The following is a 19,505-nucleotide window of genomic DNA, read 5'->3' as shown; positions in this document are numbered from 1 at the left end:
TGTCTGGCATTTTATTAATTTCCAAATTACTGTAAACCTTTCTAATTTTAACCAAATTCAATCTGCTCTAACTTTTGGGCTTACTTTGCACAAAGTAATTCAGTAATTGCAGCAGCAGTTTCTTTCAGCACTGGGTTTAGAAACCTTTTTTCCTTATTAACTCATCTATGATTTGCACTGGTAATTAATGTATTCCTGTTTTGGGGGCTTGGTAGGCTGGCCAACGCCCGAATTTATAGGCCTATGCCTCATGATAAAACCTAGAATTCCATTTGTTTTCTTTACAGCCTTATCAAGCAGAGGAGCTGCCTTTACTGTCCTGTGAACCTGCACCTCAAAATCCATTTGCTTTTCCACAGACCGAGCCTATTTCCATTCACAGTATAATTACTGTTTTTTTTAACCAAAATATATCATCTCACTTTACCCAGAGAGTTGAGGTGAATAGCATAGATACATTTAAGGGAAGCTAGATAAGGACATGAGGGAGAAAGGAATAGAAGGATATGCTGATAGGGTTAAATAAAGTAGGATTGGAGGAGGCTTGTGTGGAGCATAAACACTGACAAAGACCGGTTGGGCCGAATGGCCTGTTTCTGTGCTGTATGTTCTATTTTTTCTCTTCCCTGCTGAAAGTGGGGCAAGTGTCTATAATTGTCTGATCTTTTTCAAAATCTGAATTCTTTTGTTCTATTTACTGCTTTAAATGCAGAAATTTCAGAATGATCAGTTGCTTTTGAGAGTGGAAAGTTATACCTCATTCTCTTGCTGAGAACTTCACTTTTTTATATGTTATTTTATAAGCCATTGTACATTATGATTGCACTAAGCTTACAAGATCAGCACATTGTTAACTTGGCTCAGTGGTAACTCTTGGCTCTAAGTCAAAAGGTTATTGGTTCAAGGCCCTTTAGGATTTAGCTATGCAATCTCACTGGATACTTCAGTGAAGTACTGAGGGAGTGTTGCATTGTTGGAGCTGCTGTCTTTTTGGTGAGACATTAAACTGAGGCACACTCCTGTTCAAGTGGACATAAAAAATCCCACAACACTTTTTTAAAAAAGAACGGAGAGTTCTTGCAATGTCCTTGCCAACATTCAGCCAGCACCGCCAAAAAGAGTAACTTGTCATTCATCTCATTGTTGTTTGTGGGACCTTGCTATGTGCTAATTGGATGCTATGTTTGCCTACAAAACGAGTGACTACACTTCAAAAAGTAATTCATTGACTATAAGGTGCTTTGGGATATCCTGAAGGACCATCTCGGCCTCCTCCTGCTATCCCCACCATCACAGAAGCCAATCTTCAGCCAGTTCGATTCACTCCATGTGATATCAAGAAGCGGCTGAGTGCACTGGATACAACAAAGGCTATGGGCCCTGACAACGTCCCGGCTGTAGTGCTGCAGACTTGTGCTCCAGAATGAGCTGTGCCTCCAGCCAAACTGTTCCAGTACAGCTACCCGACAATGTGGAAAATTGCCCAGATATGTCTGTCCACAAAAAGCAGGACTAATCCAAACCGGCCAATTACCGCCCCATCAGTCCACTCAATCATCAGCAGTGATGGAAGGTGTCGTCAACAGTGCTATCAAGTGGAACTTACTCACCAATAACCTACTCACCGATGCTCAGTTTGGGTTCCGCCAGGACCACACGGCTCCAGACCTCATTACAGCGTTGATCCAAACATGGACAATGGATCTGAATTCCAGAGATGAGGTGAGAGTAACTGCCCTTGACATCAAGGCCGCATTTGACCGAGTGTGGCATTAAGGAGCCCTAGTAAAATTGAAGTCAATGGGAATCGGGGAAAACTCTCCAGTGGCTGGAGTCATACCTAGCACAAAGGAAGATGGTCGTGGTTGTTGAAGGCCAATCATCTCAGCCCCAGGACATTGCTGCAGGAGTTCCTCAGGGCAGTGTCCTAGGCCCAACCATCTTCAGCTGCTTCATCAATGACCTTCCCTCCATCATAAGGTCAGAAATGGGGATGTTCGCTGATGATTGCACAGTGTTCACTTCCATTTGCAACCACTCAGATAATGAAGCAGTCTGGGCCCGCATGCAGCAAGACCTGAACAACATCCAGGCTTGGGCTGATAAGTGGCAAGTAACATTCATGCCAGACAAGTGCCAGGCAATGACCACCTCCAACAAGAGAGAGTCGAACCACCTCCCCTTGACATTCAACGGCATTACCATTGTCGAATCCCTCACCATCAACATCCTGGGGGTCACCATTGACCAGAAACTTAACTGGACCAGCCACATAAATACTGTGGTTACAAGAGCAGGTCAGAGGCTGGGTATTCTGCGGTGAGTGACTCACCACCCCCAAAGTCTTTCCACCATCTACAACGCACAAGTCAGGAGTGTGATGGAATACTCTTCACTTGCATGGATGAGTGCAGCTCCAACAACACTCAAGAAGCTCGATACCATCCAGGACAAAGCAGCCTGCTTGATTGGTACCCCATCCACCACCCTAAACATTCACTCCCTTCACCACCAGCGCACAGTGGCTGCAGTGTGTATCATCCACAGGATGCACTGCAGCAACTCACCAAGGCTTCTTCGACAGCACCTCCCAAACCCGCGACCTCTACCACCTAGAACGACAAGAGCAGCAGGCACGTGGGAACACCACTACCTGCACGTTCCTTCATCGTCGCTGAGTCAAAATCCTGGAATTCCCTACCTAACAGCACTGCGGGAGAACCTTGACCACACAGACTGCAGTGGTTCAAGAAGTTGGCTCACCACCACCTTCTCAAGGGCAATTAGGGATGGGCAATAAATACTGGCCTTGCCAGCAACACCCACATCCCACGAACGAATAAAAAAAAATGAAAGATACATGTTCATTCTTTATTGGTGTGCTTGCACTAGGAACACTGCAGCTGTGAGCAATTTTTTTTTTGTTGGTCTGAGTTCAGAATCATTAATTGAGGGAGCGATGCCTACTAGTGACCTGGTTGGAATTGTTGCCCTTCCCTGTCCATGGCAGGTCACTTGCTGGTCTGGTTTCTCCTCCTGCCTGTTGCCGTGGGGAGGAGGAGGCTGTGTGAGTGAACCTCCCTGATTGATTGGAGTTTCTCCAGCTCTGTGTTACAAATTTTCACCCTCCTCAAAGCCGTGACTCTCAACAATGTGGTTCTACGGACGTTAGGGGCCTCCGACTTCAGCTTCAGAACTGAGTTTGATCTCGTCCTTGACATCTGCGTTACTCCTTGTGCATTTTCCAGCAAGGATCATTAGATTGTGGTCTAACGGTGGGAGTCGTTGCTGATGTTTCCTTCCCTAGGTCAGGCATGATAATGGGTACATGCAAGGTAAAGTTCTCTGAATTGCTCCAACGATACCTCACAACCCTGACTGCACTTATATTTCTTGAACTGATAATTAGCTATTCATACTGCAAGCTGAGACTACAGCATTAACTAAGCAAAAACAGAAACCCAAATAAAACTGAAAATATTTTTAAAAACAAAATGACGAGAGATGATTTTGAGGCTGAAATTTAATTGGTTTTGTTGTAGCAGTTTATGCTGCCATCTGAGCTCATTTAGTTTGCAGCCTTGTAAACACTCATACATTTTTTTTAAGTTACACACATTGTCATTTTCTAATGTAGATAGTTTTTAAAATCCATTTGGGAAAAAAAACTCATCAGACTGCCAAAAGAACACCAAATTTTGGGGGGGGATTTTTGTTCTCCCAGCACCACTATCTGTTTGGATTAAAACATTTGATTTACTAACCGAAAAGGACAATTTTCAACTGCTGGCCACTCCATTTAAAATGCCAAGGGAAAAGTGGCTGCCACTTGGATGGCTGATGTGATTTTCAGCAGGCCTGTAAATGGGCACCAAGGACTTCCACCCAAAACAAGCAATAGGATGGATGTAGGACCCCATTTCCAATTTTCAAGTACAAATGGGCGGAGGCCACTCCAAAAACAGCATTTTTGTGGGGCAAATACTGTGGCCCACTGCCAGCCAATGGGTAGTTCCCCCTCCTTATACTGATGATTTCCAGCTCAGCTCGCTCATGGAGTCACCGGATTTTCAGCCCCCTACTTCAGTGAGTTGGTGGGCAGCTCACTGACTGTATTCCGAGGAGGCCCGAATCTGAATCAGACCTGTTAAACAGTTTGGATGCAGCAGATGAATCAGCGACTTTACACCCATTTGGCTGTATATTTAAAACCGCCCCCTGCTGAGAAAAATATTGAATGTTTTCTTACTTGGAAAAGTAGCCTTCAGATTTTCAATTTTCACTTTTATCTATTGAAATACATGCCGGAATGTCACAATGTATAAAACTACTAATATTTGGTTTTGTTCAGTGTTGAATTTACTTATCCAAAACAAAGAGTGATGCAATTTTTAAAAACACATTTACTTGACTGCTTTAACTCAGGATGCTGTCTTAGAGTTTTATGAAGTGTGAGGCAATATGTTGGGCTCACACTCTCAAGAAGACGGTGTATCTGAAGTGCTGGCTTTTGTTTGTCTGGAATTTCTTTCTGCGTTTAAAGTCGCCACCAGTTGAAGAATTTCAGGGTGATGAAATTTTCCTGGAAGACACAAGTTCATACAAGTACAAGGAGGCAGCAATGTGAAAATGCCACTTGGTCGATCTAGCTATATATAATTTACTTTTAATGTGTTAGAATTTGATGCACTAATCCCATTTATTCAGCAGAATATCACCTAATATTCACTTAATAGTGGGATTTTCTGCCTCTATTCAGACTAAGATTACAAGGTGTAGACACTAGCCTTCAAGACTATATGGATCCTTGCCAGGCAAGTAATGGAAATTTAAAACATTTCTTCCAGTTGAGTTTTGAAGAACAATGTACCACAGTAGCTACAAGTTAAAGCATACTATTCAAAATACATTTTAGAATGGGCTGAGGTGCCTTAAGTGCACACAACCATGACTTAAAAATATCGTGTTACAGGGATGGACTCTAGCAGTATACCAATACACTGTGCCACAGAGTGCTTTGGCACTCAATTGTGCCTGCAATTCCTCGCAGATGCTAATTGGGCTCTGCATTTCCACATAGAGAACGAGTATATGTTTTTTTTTAAAGTTTAAAAAAGGCACTTCACTGTGCAATCATATTACAAAAGAATAATTACTTGGGGGGGGGGATGTCATTAACTGGTGTATAAGCAATCCCTTATTGCCTTAATACAGAACAAGAATAACATTAACCTTTTGTTGAATCGTAAAACTCCTGCAATCGGCCAGGCTTTTGTTCCATCTCTTCATATTCAAAAGCTTGCATAATCATTTCAAACTGATCCAGTTCTTTCACATATTTGGCTTCAACACTTGACTGGTTCTCATATTCCTGTAGAAAGGTACATTCAAATAAAAATGCTTTCCACTGCTTCCATTTACTGAATAATATACTGCATAGCACAGATACGTGGGCACATACGCATGAATTAAATTTTACAAAATGTATCACAGGTATTAGCTGTCCTTCAACATGAAGTGTGAGCAGAGTATTAGTGATACAGGTATTGTGTACAAGTACAGATGTGCTCTACAATTTATCACAATCACTAACTGATGTCCACTTAATTCTCTATGAAACTGTTGCTAAATGGTGAAGCAAATATGTCATCACTATTAATCAGGTTTTGTTTTTTGACCTAAATTTATTTTCTCTCCCTCTCCTTAAGGCCTTGGCTTAAGCCCCACTTGAGAGACTGAAGTACATAATCTAAACTGACACTTCAGTGCAGAACTGAGGGAATGCTGCACTGTCGGATAGGCTGTCCTTCTGCATGAGATGTTAAACAGAGACCCAGTCTGCATTCTCGAGTGGATGTAAAAGATCCCAATGCCACTATTTGGGTTCTGATGTCCTGGCCAACATTTATCCTTCAACCAACATCACTAAAACAGATTTGGTCATTTATCTCATTACAATTTGTGGGACCTTGCTGTGTGCAACTTGGTTGCTGTTTTTCCCTACATCACAACAGGGACTACACTTCAAAAGCACTTTGTTGGCTATGAAATGCCCTGAGGACATGAAAGGTGCTATATAAATGGAGTTCTATTTTTTTCTTAGCATTAGCTCCGTCCCCTTATGACCCCACCTCAATGAGTTTCGAGCTCGACATGCTGCTGAGTTCTTCATCCTTCGCCTCCGCGCCCACTTCTTTGGCCAGGAGTCTTCCCCCACCCTGCACAGCAGACCCTTTCTCCTGTCTTCAGAATTCTCGTTGGACTTGGACCCCTCCCTCTGGCCTGTTGCCCTCTCGATCCTTTTATTGGGAACTGCCGACATGACGTCAGCCATCTCAATTTCTCTACTCCCCTCAGTCACTCCAACCTACCTCCCTCTGAACTTGCAGCACTCCATTCCCTCAGGTCCAACCCTGACATTGTCATTAAACCTGCTGACAAGGGCGGTGCTGTTGTTGTTTGGCGAACAGACCTCTACCTTGCGGATTCTGAACTCCAACTCTCAGTCACCTCCTCCTACCTTCCCTTGGACCATGACCCCACCGCCGAACCTCAACCCATCATTTCCCAGACCGTCACTGACCTCATCTCTGAAGATCTTCCCCCCTCAGCCTCCAACCTCATAGTCCCCCAACCCCATTCCTACCGCCTTCCCAAGATCCACAAACAGGACTGCCCCAGTAGACCCTATGTTCCTATGTTTCAGCCAGTTCCTGCCCCACAGAACTTATTCCCATCTCGACTCTATTCTCCCCTTGTCCAGTCTCTTCTGACCTACATCCACACCTCTTCCAAAGCCCTCCACCACTTTAACCATTTCCAGTTTCCTGGCCATAACTATCTACTTTTCACCATGAATGTCCATTCTCTCTACACCTCCATCCCCAATCCGGACAGTCTGCAAGCGCTCTGCTTCTTCCTTGAATGGAGTCCCAACCATTCCCAATCCACCACCATCCTCTTCCGCCTGGCTGAACTCGTTCTTGCATTGAACAACTTTTCCATTGACTCCACTCACTTTGTCCAAATAAAAGATGTCGCTATGGGAACCCATATGGGTCCTGGCCATACCTGCCTTTTTGTGCGATAAGTGGAACATTCTTGTTCCAGTACTACTCAGGTCCCCTCCCTCACCTTTTTCTCCGGTATATTGATGACTGTGTTGGTACTGCTTCCTGCTCTCGCGCCAAACTGGAAAATTTCATCAACTTTGCTTTCAATCTCCACCCTCCCCTCACCATCTCCGACTCTTCCCTTCCTCAACTTCTTTACCTCCATTTCTGGGGATAGGCGGTCAACCAATATCTACTATAAGCCCACCGATTCCCACAGCTACCTTGATTACACTTCCTGCTACCCCACTTCCTGTAAGGACTTTATTCCATTGCATTCTCCCAGTTTCAACGTCTTCATCGCATCTCTTCTGACGATGTCACCTTTCACACCAGTGCTTCCGACATGTCTTCCTTTTTCCTCAATCAAGGATTCTCCTCCACTGTGGTTGACAGGGTCCTCGACCGTGTACGTCCAATTTCTCGCACTTCCGCCTTCATCCCTTCCCCTCCCTCCCAAAACCATGAAAGAGTCCCCCTTGTGCTCACCTTCCATCCCACAACCTCTACAATCAACGGATCATCCTCGGCCATCTCTAGCGCAATGCCACCACTAAACACATCCCTCCCTTCCCCTTTCAGCATTCCGAAAGGACCGCTCTGTGACACCCTGATTCACTCTTCCATCACTCCCAACACCCACTCTCCTTCCCATGGCACCTTCCTGTGCGAGTGCAGGAGATGCAACACCTGCCCTTTCACCTCCTCTCTTCCCACCATGCAGGGCCCCAAACACTCCTTCCAGGTGAAACAGCGATTTACTTGTACTTCTTTTAATTTAGTATACTGTATTCACTGCTCACAATGCGGCCTCCTCTACACTGGAGAGACCAAACGCAGTTTGGTGATCGCTTTGCTGAACACCTCTGCTCAGTCCACAAGCATGAACCTGACCTGCCGGTCACTTGCCATTATAATTCCCCGTCCCGTTCCGTCCTCGGCCTCCTATACTGTTCCAATGAAGCTTAATGCAAGCTTGAGGAGCACCACCTCATCTTTCCATTAGGCACTTTACATCCTTCTGGCCTCAACTTGAGTTCAACAATTTCAGATCATAACCTCAGCTCCCATTTTTTCGGACAGGTACTGGTAATGGTTCTGGTGTTACCATTTACACTTCCTCTGAACCCATCTTTTGTTTCTTTACTTATCCCATTACCATCCCCCTTTTGTCTTGCACCATCTTCCCTTTTATCATTTAATCACTCCTGCTCTTCATCCTTCCCTTTTGTTCTTTCCTTCCCCTTTTTCCCTGGCTCTGTACTTGCATACAAATTGTTAAATCTCTAACTTCTTCCAGTTCTAATGAAAGGTCATTGACCTGAAATGTTAACTGTTTCTCTCTTCACAGATGCTGCCTGACCTGTTGAATGTTTACAGCATTTTCTGTTTTCGTTTAAGATTTCCAGCATCTGCAGTATTTTGCTTTTGTGTTATTGTTTTCAAACGCTTCTTTTAAGCAGCTTTCAACGAACCTGTATTTTCCAAGAAGGTTTATTTTTTAAAAAAACAATATGGGTCAGTAATCCCTAGTACAACATTTAGTACAAGCATCCTATTGAGAAAAGTTGAGTTATCGAAGCATAAATATAAAAATTGTTTTATCTTAATCCATAGCTCACCTTCCAAAGCTCCAGCATCTCTTTACCCACATCATCACTTAAGAGTCCAGTTAAATGTTTCATAGCTTCCTGCAGGAAAGCAGAACATTTTTGCATCAAGATACATTTGCCAAAGGATGGAAGAACTTAACATTTATACACAGTGATCTTCAGCACCCACTGGGGATTGAGCCCATAGTGTTGACCTTTTCATCTTTGGGAATGGTTGATGCTTTGGGGATTGCCAGCATCTTTTGTTTTAATTTCAGATCTGCTACATTTGTAGCTTGCTATCTTTTCTAATTTCTCACCTTGTGTGGGTCTCTCTCATGTCTTTTTACCCTCCAATATATGCACATTCTTTTGTCCTTTTTATGTCTCCATCTCCTTACTGATGAACTTTATATCAACTACCAGATTTCTATTAAGCAGTTTGCAGGTCAATCAATCAATCCTTCTCCGTGATTGGTGTGTTTGTTTCTCTGCCCTTTCTTGTTCCTTTCTATTTTTCCAACTTTACTAAAATGCCTACTCATATGTTAGCCTTCAATTCTGACAAAAGGATCTTTGCACAAAATGTCACAACCTATTTCCTCTCTTCAAATGCTGAATGACCTATTCTGTATTTCAAGCATTTTATTTCAACATTTGAAGTTTTTTCTTTTTATATGGCCAAATTGTCATTTACAGACTTGTTATTTACCATGTACATATACCCAACTCATCACATCATAATGGGGAGTGTGGGGGGACCGTGTGGGTTGGTAGTGGGGTCTTGGGGGAGCATTGAGAACAGACATCATGAGTTGTGGAAGCACTGGAGGGGGAGGTGAGAATCTGGAAGAGTTTGCAGGATATGGTGGCACTGGGAGGGGTAGTCCTGTTGTTTGGGAGCACAGGGATGGGGCAACCAGAGTCTGGTAGGACTGGGAAGAGTGTCAGGGTATGGGAGTACTGGAGGAAGAAAATCCTGGGTTGTGGGAGAGGACTGCCAGAGTGTGAGAGCACTCAGAGAGGGAGGGATTACAAAGCTTGGCAGTGGTGAGGGGGTAGTCTCGGGATGTATAAGCAGTGCGATGCAGAATGTGGGAGCATGGGAGGGGCTTGCTGGGTGTAGGAGTACTGACAGGGGTTGGGAACAGTGGAGGATTGTGGGGTGCTGCTGAAAAAAGGACATCAGTAGAGGTTTTCCCTGTGGAGTGGGGTGGGGTGTGAATGGAAAGGTATGTATGCTCAGGATGGGGCGGGGTGGGTGGGGAATGGAGAAGCAGAAGTGACAAGGAGCAACAGGAGGGAGCAGGAAAGGTACAGGTGCTCAAGGAACGATGGGGCAGAGGTAGGAGAGGTGGGTGAAGAAGAATGAATTCCCTTCACTCCCCGGAAGTGAAGAAAGAGGTTTTACCAGCATTAAGCAGAGGAGGACTCCATTATTTAAAATAGATAATAGTATATACTTTAAACAACAGGATTTCTCCAGCCCAGTGCTGTCGAAAGTCTGCTGTGATTCCAGCCCCTGCCTTGACACCCAAAGTACACTAAGAAAAGCCATGTTCCAAGTTGTTATGTGAAACCAGCTTAAAGTTCTTTTAAAAGCAAGATGTGGACCTGGAGTACTGCATTCAGTTTTGGGTAACAAACCTCAGGAAAGATATATTGGCCTCGACAGGGGTACAGTGCAGATTCACCAGTATGATACCAGGGTTAAATTATGGGGACAGGTTGCATAAATTTGGCTTGTAGTCCCTTGAGTTTAGACGGTTGAGGAGTGATCTAATCAAAGTATTTAATATGATTAAGGGATTCGATAGGATAGATACAGAGAAACTATTTCCTCTGGTCTTAAAATTAGAGCTAGGCCGTTCAGGAGTGAAATCAAGAATCACTTTTTCACACAAAGGGTAACAGAAATCTGGAATTCGTTCCCCCAAAAGGCTGTGGATGGCGGGTCAATTGAAATTTTCAAGACCGAGATCATAAGTAGACGTATAATTGAAGTGATATACTGCTAGTTACAGCTGCACGAACGGCACAAAAAAGATGTTTCCCAGCATGCCAATCTTTGAATGAAACAGTGCTGATTGGCCTACTCCTGCTCCTATTTCTTATGTTCTTATGATTATTTTAAAATGTTAAAAATCAGAGTTTTATGTAACTGAAGTAATGACCAATTGGCCAAAGAACGACAGACTGAGGTGCAGAATGTAAACTCATCTAGAGTTGTGATCATTTTTGTTTTAAACCAGTATAACAAACACACACATCCTTCTATAATCCTCTATCATGCTTTGTTCAACAGAACAAGTAAAATAATCCAGATATCTCGTGAACACTGTGAGTTTCCTCTTTGATCAGCCCATTAAAATGGATCCTTTCCCAAACAGTTTCCCATTCTCCCCAAATCACCCACCTAAAACTGGCAATCTCACTCCCGTGAGAGGGAGGAAAGAGAATAGTAAGAATATGAAATCAGGTCAGGTTGAGTTTTGAAAATTTTCCAACAATTGTGGCTGCTGATAGTATTTTTTTTGGAAATATGGAAACACTCTGTACTCAAAACATGAACTCCAGAAGAAGAGACCCCATCAGTACCCTGAGATATCCACTTGGAAATTCAACAGAGGAAGTCTCTATTGGAACCTACTTCTTCTCTCCTGTGCTTCTCCTCTTTACTGATGTTGTCTGCTGGTGCTATATCACCTACGATGCATTCTGCCATATCATGAACCAGGGCTAATTTTATACATCTGTAAAGGAAAAGTACATTATTCTAATTAGAATGAAAAGCTTTGTTAATTAAGTTTTGCCATCCAAATAAAATAAAGCAGACCTCTTTGCTACCAAAACTCACAAGTTCCTCTTTATAATCCTCAATGCAAATTAGATTTTACAAAACTAGTGGTATATAAATTATTAGAATTAGAAAATAATTTATTAAAAGAGCATTAATCATGAGAAGTAGTTTCATTGTAAAGTCTCACAGCTTTAGTTTTAAAACACTACCATCTAGTTTCTCTTGTAAAGGACTCCTCTGTAGAACCCGGGCTGTCTGAGATTTCATTGAGACAGATTAGAAGGAAGTATATTTCACTGAGGTCAGGAAAGAGGAAATTCTCCCTGAGCACATCTGCTAGAGGTCATTGAGTAACAGCATTTTGTATACAACCTAACTGGGAGCCAAATTTATCTCAGTATACCAATCACAGCTACATTTTACTGCATTCTAGTTATTCAGCACAGACTGCTTTACAAAGAAAAAGGTATACCCAACTTATATGTATTCAGAATTATTATAGCTCAGTAGTGCTAGAAGATCTCTTAAATGGGTACTTTCACCTTGTTTAATAAATATTGGTTACCAATCCCTAAGCCTGCAGTTTAACAACATGCAAAAACATTGTCACAACCATCAGATTGCACTGTGTGAAACGGTAGTAAAAAGCAATTGCTCTAAACTCAATTCACAACATTTTTCATTTTAATCTCTTAAAAACTAAACTAATTATGTTATGATTTATGCTAGAGTCATTTGAAAAGCACTGCCGATATGAACAAAAACAGAAAATTGTGGGATATTATGACTTAATTTTAATAAACTTAAAACATCATCTTGATATTTCACTCTGTTTAAATAAATTATGTATTGAGAACAAGTTTCGGAAGTACTGCACCGCACCTGTCTTTGTTGAGGTTTTGATCTTCAGTTAAGAATGCCATAACAGCCATCCTATACATGTGATCTGACACGCTCTCTGGCTTGCTCACATTTTGATATACCCAACCTGTTCGAGGTACTCTCTACAGAAAAAAAAAGATAATTATACACTTTAAGACTCCTAGTGCATTTCATTATATTATATTCACTCCTGTTTCTCTTGTATAAATTACTCAAACTGTTCATCTTACTGTAGTTTCCTTGCACTAAACATGACACCTTACAGCCGTAGTAAATTAAAGTCAAAGTGAGGAGTATAGGTAAAGCCTAAACTAATCTGATATATTTCCCAACAAGCAACTTATTTTTAAAGATATGAAACTTTAGATTATACAATAATATTTTCATAGATAATTTAAAATATTATAGGGTGAATTTACTCAGAGAATTTCCTGTTCATCCATTATAACTTCAGAAGAGCTGTGGAAATTCTGGAAACATAGCATATATTTCACTGTTTAAATAAATTATGTATCGAGGACAAATTTCTGAGGTGCTGCACCTGTCTTTGTTGAGTTTTTGATTTTCAGTTAAGAATTCCTAACAGCCATCCTATACATGTGGAAATTCACTGCCCAATATGTTGTTTTTCATTTACCATTAATAGTTAGTCACAAACAGAAATTCGAATTGTACACATTCATTTAAATCTACTAGTCTCAATAACAAACCAGTTACACAAACTATCTAGTATAAATCAGCAGCAAAATCTTAGTGCCACCTGTATATAACTGCAAATGCTGTACAGTGAACTTTAAAACCACTTACGAACATATGAATTAAGAGGAGTAGGCCATTCAGCCCCTCGAGCCTGCTCTGCCATTTGATAAGATCACAACTGATTGTGACCTCAACCCTACTTTCCCGTCTATCTACTATAACCTTTGACTCCCTTGTTAATCAGGAATCTATCTAACTCGGCCTTAAAAATACTCAATGACCCTGCCTCCACCGCTCTCTGGGGAAGGGAGTTCCACAGACTCACGACCCTCTGAGAGAAAAAATTTCTCCTCATTTCCGTCTTAAATGGGAGACCCCTTATTTTTAAACTGTGACCCCTAGTTCTGGTCTCTCCCACAAGGGGAAACATCCTCTCAGCATCTACCCCTTCTAGTCACCTCAGGATCTTGTGTGTTTCAATAAGATCACCTCTCATTCTTCTAAACTCCAGTGTACACAGGCCCAACTTGTCCAACCTTTCCTCATAAGATTAACCCCCTCATCCCAGGAATCAGTCAGGTAAAACTTCTCTGAACCGCCTCCAAAGCAATAATATCCTTTCTTAAATAAGGAGACCAAAACTGCACACTTGGAAACTTTAAAAAAATTGTAACTTTTTAAAATGTTAGTAGAAAGCGTCGCATTGATTTTTTGTTAAGATTAAAATCTAACCAGTATTTGGATGCCTCTTAATATAATCTGCACGTGTACATACAGAGCTTTACTTGGCCAGAGAGTGATGTTGAATCAGCAGTATAACTTGGGTCTGCCAGCTCTGCATCACTGTAAGCAAATATAGATCTCAAACTAGTATCTGTAGTATAATAGCACAATTAGTGAGATTATTCATTGGCCCAAGGACTATTTCTAAATAGTAACATGTATTATATATCAATTTAGAGTGCTCAACTAATGGATCATTCTGTTCAGTGTTATAAAAATAACAAAACATTGCATATTATCTGAAGTCTGCTATTCCAACAACATATCAAGTACAAATAATTTTGATGATATTCATCAAATTCCAGGAAGCAGAACTTTGAACATTTTTAAAGCTGGCTTAGCATTAAAATATAGTGAATAAACATATCACCACTATGTTTGTCCAAGTATTTTAAATTGTAACAGTCTGACTGGTTGTACATCACAGCAGCATGAAGAAAACTGCAACCTTTCCTAAGTAATAACTTATTTTTATTGAAGACTGCTGTAAGATTTCTTCCCATTTGAAGTGTCTGCTCCAGGTCAAACTGTGGAAAATTGATATTTATTGATTCATGGGACAACTGAGGAGATTATGGGATGCTTTGATAGAGGTAGTTAAAATTATGAAGGGATGGGACAGAACAGATAAACAAAGTGTTTCCATTGGTAGAAGGAACTAGAACAAGGGGACATAGGTTAAATGTAGTCTTGGGACAAAGAGCAGGAGAAACATTTTTACATTGATTGTTGAGGCTGAGGCACATCCTGAGTTTTTGAAGCCAAGACCATGTCAACATTTAACAATAGGTAATATAGGTTGTTGAAAGAAAGAGGGATAAAGCGATATAGTAACAAGGTGGCACGAGATTAGGATTACTGCTCACGAGAGAAAGAATTTCCATTTAAATAGCATCTTTCATGACCTCAGGATGTCCCAAAGTGCTTTACAGCCAATGAAGTACATTTGAAGTGAAGTCAGTGTTGTAATGTAGGGAAAAGCAGCAGTCAATTTGCACACAGCAAGATCCCACAAGCAACAATGAAATACATGACCAGTTCATCTGTTTTTATAGGTGTTGGTTGAGGGATAAATGTTGGCCAGGACACCTGGAGAATTCCCCAGCTCGTCTTCGAACAGTGCCGTGGGATCTTTTACATCTACCTGAAATGGCAGATGGGGCCTCGATTTAACATCTCATCCCAATGATGGCACCTCCAACAGTGCAGCATTCCCTCAGTACTGCACTGGAGTAACAGCCTAGATTTTGTTCTCAAATCTCTGGAGTGGGCCTTGAACCTATGACCACCTGACTCAGAGGTGAAAAAACTGCCACTGAGTCAAGGCTGACACCTTGTAAAGGATAAGCACCAAAATCATAGAACGGTTACAGCACAGAAGAAGGCCATTTGGCCCATCGAGCCCGTGCCGGCTCTTTGTAAGAGCATTCCAGTTAGTCACGTTCCCCCGTAGCCCTGCAAATTTTTTCCCGTCAAGTATTTATTCAATTCCTTTTTGAAAGCCACGATTGAATCTGCTTCCTCCACCCTTCCATGCAGTGCATTCCAGATCTTAACTACTTACTGCGTAAAAAAGTTTTTCCTCATGTCGCCTTTGGTTCTTTTACCAATCCTCTGGTTCTCGACCCTTCCGCCAATGGAAACAGTTTCTCTTTATTTACTTTATCTAAATCCTGCATGATTTTGAACACCTCTATCACATCTCCTCTTAACCTTCTCTGCTCTAAGGAGAACAACCCCAGCATCTCCAGTCTATCCACATAACTGAAGTCCCTCATCTCTGGAGCCATTCTAGTTAATCTTTTTTGCACCCTCTCTAAGGCCCTCACATCCTTCCTAAAGTGCGGAGTCCAGAATTGGACACAATACTCCAGCTGTGGCCGAACCAGTGTTTTATAAAGATTCAGCATAACTTCCTTGCTTGTGTACTCTATGCTTCTATTTATAAAGCCCAGGATCCCGTATGCTTTGTTAACCGCTTTCTCAACTTGTCCTGCCGCCTTCAAAGATTTGTGTACATACACCCCCAGGCCTCTCTGTTCCTGCACCCCCTTTAGAATTGTACCATTTAGTTTATATTGCCTCTCCTCATTCTTCCTGCCAAAATGTATCATTTCGCACTTCTCTGTGTTAAATTTCATCTGCCATGTGTCCACCCATTCCACCAGCCTGTCTATGTCCTCCTGAAGTCTATCACTATCCTCCTCACTGTTTACTACATTTCCAAGTTTTGTGTCATCTGCAAATTTTGAAATTGAGCCCTGTACACCCAATTTCAAGTCATTTATATATAAAAAAAAAGTGGTCCTAGTACCAACCTCTGGGGAACACCACTGTATACCACCCTCCAGTCTGAAAAACAACCGTTCACCACTACTTTCTGCTTCCTGTCACTTAGCCAATTTTGTATCCATGCTGCCACTGCCCCTTTTATTCCATGGGCTTCAATTTTGCTGACAAGCCTATTATGTGGCACTTTATCAAGCGCCTTTTGAAAGTCCATAAAAACATCAACTGCATTGCCCTCATCAACCCTCACTATTACCTCATCAAAAAACTTAATCAAATTATTTAAACGCAATTTGCTTTTAATAAATCCATGCTGGCTTTCCTTTATTAAACCACATTTGTCCAAGTGACTATTTATTTTATCCTGGATTATCGTTTCTAAAAGTTTCCCCACCACCGAAGTTAACCACCCTGTTTCTAAGGATGTTTGGAAGATTATGACCAGCACCTCTGCAATTTCTACCCTTACTTCCCTCAGCAACCTAGGATGCATCCCATCCGGACCAGGCGATTTATCCACTTTAAGTACAGCCAGCCTTTCTAGTACCTCCTCTTTATCAATTTATAGCCCATTCAGTATCTCAACTATCTCCTCTTTTACTGTGACTTTAGCAGCATTTTCTTCTTTGGTAAAGACAGATGCAAGGTATTCATTTAGTACCTCAGCTATGCCCTCTGCCTCCATGCGTAGATCTCCTTTTTGGTCCTTAATCGCCCCTCCCCCCTCCTCTTACTACCCGTTTACTATTTATATGCCTATAGAAGACTTTTGGATTCCCTTTTATGTTAGCCGCCAGTCTATTCTCATGCTCTCTCTTTGCCCCTCATTTCCTTTTTCACTTCTCTGTACTTTCTATATTCAGCCTGGTTGTCACTTGTATTATCAACCTGACATCTGTCATACGCCCCCTTTTTCTGCTTCATCTTACTCTCTATCTCTTTCATAATCCAGGGAGCTCTGGCTTTGGTTGCCGTACCTTTCTGCCTCATGGGAATGTACCTAGACTGTATCCGAACCATCTCCTCTTTAAAGGCTGCCCATTGTTCAATTACAGTTTTGCCTGCCAATCTTTGATTCCAATTTACCCAGGCCAGATCTGTTCTCAACCCACTGAAATTGGCCCTCCATCAACTAAGTATTTTTACTCTAGATTGCTCCTTGTCCTTATCCATAACTAACCTAAATCTTATGATACTATGGTCACTGTTCCCTAAATGTTCCCCCACTGACACTTGACCCACTTCATTCCCCAGAACTAGATCCAGCAATGCCTCCTTCCTTGTTGGGCTGGAAACATGCTGATCAAGAAAGTTCTCCTGAACACACTTCAGAAATTCCTCCCCCTCTTTTCCCTTTACACCATTACTATCCCTGTCTATATTACAATTGTTCAAGTCCCCCTTTATCACTGCTCTATACTTCTTGCACCTTTCTGTAATTTCCCTGCAAATTTGCTCCTCTATATCCTTCCCTCTAGTTGGTGGCCTATAGAATACACCCAGTAGTGTAATGGCACCTCTATTGTTCCTTAACTCTAACCAAATAGATTCTGTCCTTGACCCCTGCAGGACATCCTCTCTCTCCAGCACTGCAATATTCTCCTTAATCAAAACTGCTACCACCCTCCCCTTTCTTTTTCCTTCCCTATCTTTCCTGAACATCTTGTACCCAGGAATATTTAGTACCCAATCCTGCCCTTTTTTGAGCCAGGTCTCCGTTATCACTGCGACATCATATTCCCATGAGCACTGGTTGGGCCGAACGGCCTGTTGCTGTATTGTAATTTCTATGCAGAATGAACACCTAATTCAAGGGATCCCTTGAATGAATGAATGAAACCCGAGACTCGCTCCAGAGAACCGGTGATACCATTAGTCTCTCCGCCGACAGGCGGCGCTCGGGAACAATGAAGCAAAATTCTTCCTTGGAACGCAATTGGAACGATACGTGATCGGGATTGGAACGATACGTGATCGGGATTGGAACGATACGACAGTGGGAACATTCGATGCATCAAATAAACCAGCGCACAGACGAGCGGGAGCTCCTGCCTCTCTCCCCTGTGTGAGGACTGCTGCCGCTGCGGTCGGTATGATCCTGCCCGCTATGATGCGGCAGTAATCCAATTAAATGCACATTTGTAAGCGGCGGTTTCGCTGCTCTGCTCCGCCCGCCCTCACCTTCAGCTGGCCCGCTCCGCCCTCACCCCGCTCCGCTCTGCCCGCCCTCACCTTCAGCTGGCCCGCTCCCCCTCCCCCTCCCCCTCCCTCACCTTCAGCTGCCCCGCTCCCCCTCCCTCACCTTCAGCTGGCCCGCTCCCCCTCCCTCACCTTCAGCTGGCCCGCTCCCCCTCCCTCACCTTCAGCTGCCCCGCTCTCCCTCCCTCACCTTCAGCTGGCCCGCTCCCCCTCCCTCACCTTCAGCTGGCCCGCTCCCCCTCCCTCACCTTCAGCTGCCCCGCTCTCCCTCCCTCACCTTCAGCTGGCCCGCTCCCCCTCCCTCACCTTCAGCTGGCCCGCTCCCCCTCCCTCACCTTCAGCTGGCCCGCTCCCCCTCCCTCACCTTCAGCTGGCCCGCTCCCCCTCCCTCACCTTCAGCTGGCCCATCAAGTTGATGAACTGCAGCAAGTTCCTCGCGCTCCCGGCTCCCGTGCACGCGGCCATCCCCGCTAACGCGGAACTGACATCACAATCGCCCCGGGGAGCGGCGAGCGGGCGCGCGCTGTCTGATTTGCTCTTGTTGTTTTTAAACTCACTGAGTGAAGACCGGAGTTAAAATAATGCACAGGAATATAAAGCGAATGAGTTAGAGCACGGAGAAAATCAAACGGCTTGATTTCAGATTGATGTGTTCGGTTATGTCGGGTAGCAGAGTATTGCTAATCAAATGCTAAATCGGCTCTTAAGGCATATTTCTGATGAACGATCATCGACCTGAAACATTAACTCTGTTTCTCTCTCCACAGAAGCTGCTTGACCTGCTGAGTGTTTCCAACATTTTCTGTTTTTAATCTAAGACATATTGTAGGATTCCAACTCCAGAACCTGATGTCCTGATCGGGTGACATCTGCAAACTTTGCTGCATTTACCTTATAAAGGTTGGGTCCCCTGTATTTCAGTTTCTTTGCCCCTGATTTCGCACCAGCAGCTGTTGTGTGAGAAGTCCAGAGAACCAGGAGGCTAACCGCAAGCAGGGAAAGAAGGGAAACTGAGGACGGGGAAGAGGGGAAACCGAATGTGGGAAAGGGATTTGCAGATTGGGAGGAACTAGGATTCCACCAGTAACTGATAGTGACTCACTCACTGAAATTGCACAAATAGTAATATTGATAACATTCAAATTACTT

The 19,505-nt window shown here is 43.0% G+C and overlaps 1 protein-coding gene across 1 annotated transcript; it reads right to left on the bottom strand.

Annotated features, from left to right (window-relative positions):
• Window positions 1-3,508: 3,508 nt before the first annotated feature.
• hddc2 (HD domain containing 2) lies at window positions 3,509-18,851 on the bottom strand. The gene is made up of 6 exons (XM_067984591.1): window positions 18,750-18,851; window positions 12,387-12,508; window positions 11,355-11,457; window positions 8,735-8,803; window positions 5,233-5,371; window positions 3,509-4,582 (listed from the first exon to the last, which is right to left on the bottom strand). Exons 1-6 carry the CDS (start codon window positions 18,819-18,821, stop codon window positions 4,479-4,481), a joined length of 609 nt encoding a protein of 202 aa, XP_067840692.1. The 5' UTR covers window positions 18,822-18,851; the 3' UTR covers window positions 3,509-4,478.
• Between the last annotated feature and the right edge of the window lie 654 nt (window positions 18,852-19,505).

Source organism: Heptranchias perlo, chromosome 5 (genome assembly GCF_035084215.1).
Source record: "Heptranchias perlo isolate sHepPer1 chromosome 5, sHepPer1.hap1, whole genome shotgun sequence".
In the NCBI taxonomy this organism is placed as follows: Eukaryota; Metazoa; Chordata; class Chondrichthyes; order Hexanchiformes; family Hexanchidae; genus Heptranchias; species Heptranchias perlo.
The sequence above is the reverse complement of the archived record's forward strand: the minus strand, read 5'-3'. Positions and strand labels throughout refer to the sequence as shown.

Excerpts from the sequence above, each read along its gene's own strand:
- hddc2 (XM_067984591.1), bottom strand. The coding sequence starts at position 18,821 with ATGGCCGCGTGCACGGGAGCCGGGAGCGCGAGGAACTTGCTGCAGTTC. Across the intron at positions 12,509-18,749 it reads ACTTGATGGGCCAGCTGAAG|AGAGTACCTCGAACAGGTTG; the intron begins GTGAGGGAGGGG and ends TTTTTTCTGTAG. Across the intron at positions 4,583-5,232 it reads GTTTTACGATTCAACAAAAG|GAAAATTTCATCACCCTGAA; the intron begins GTTAATGTTATT and ends TGTGTCTTCCAG.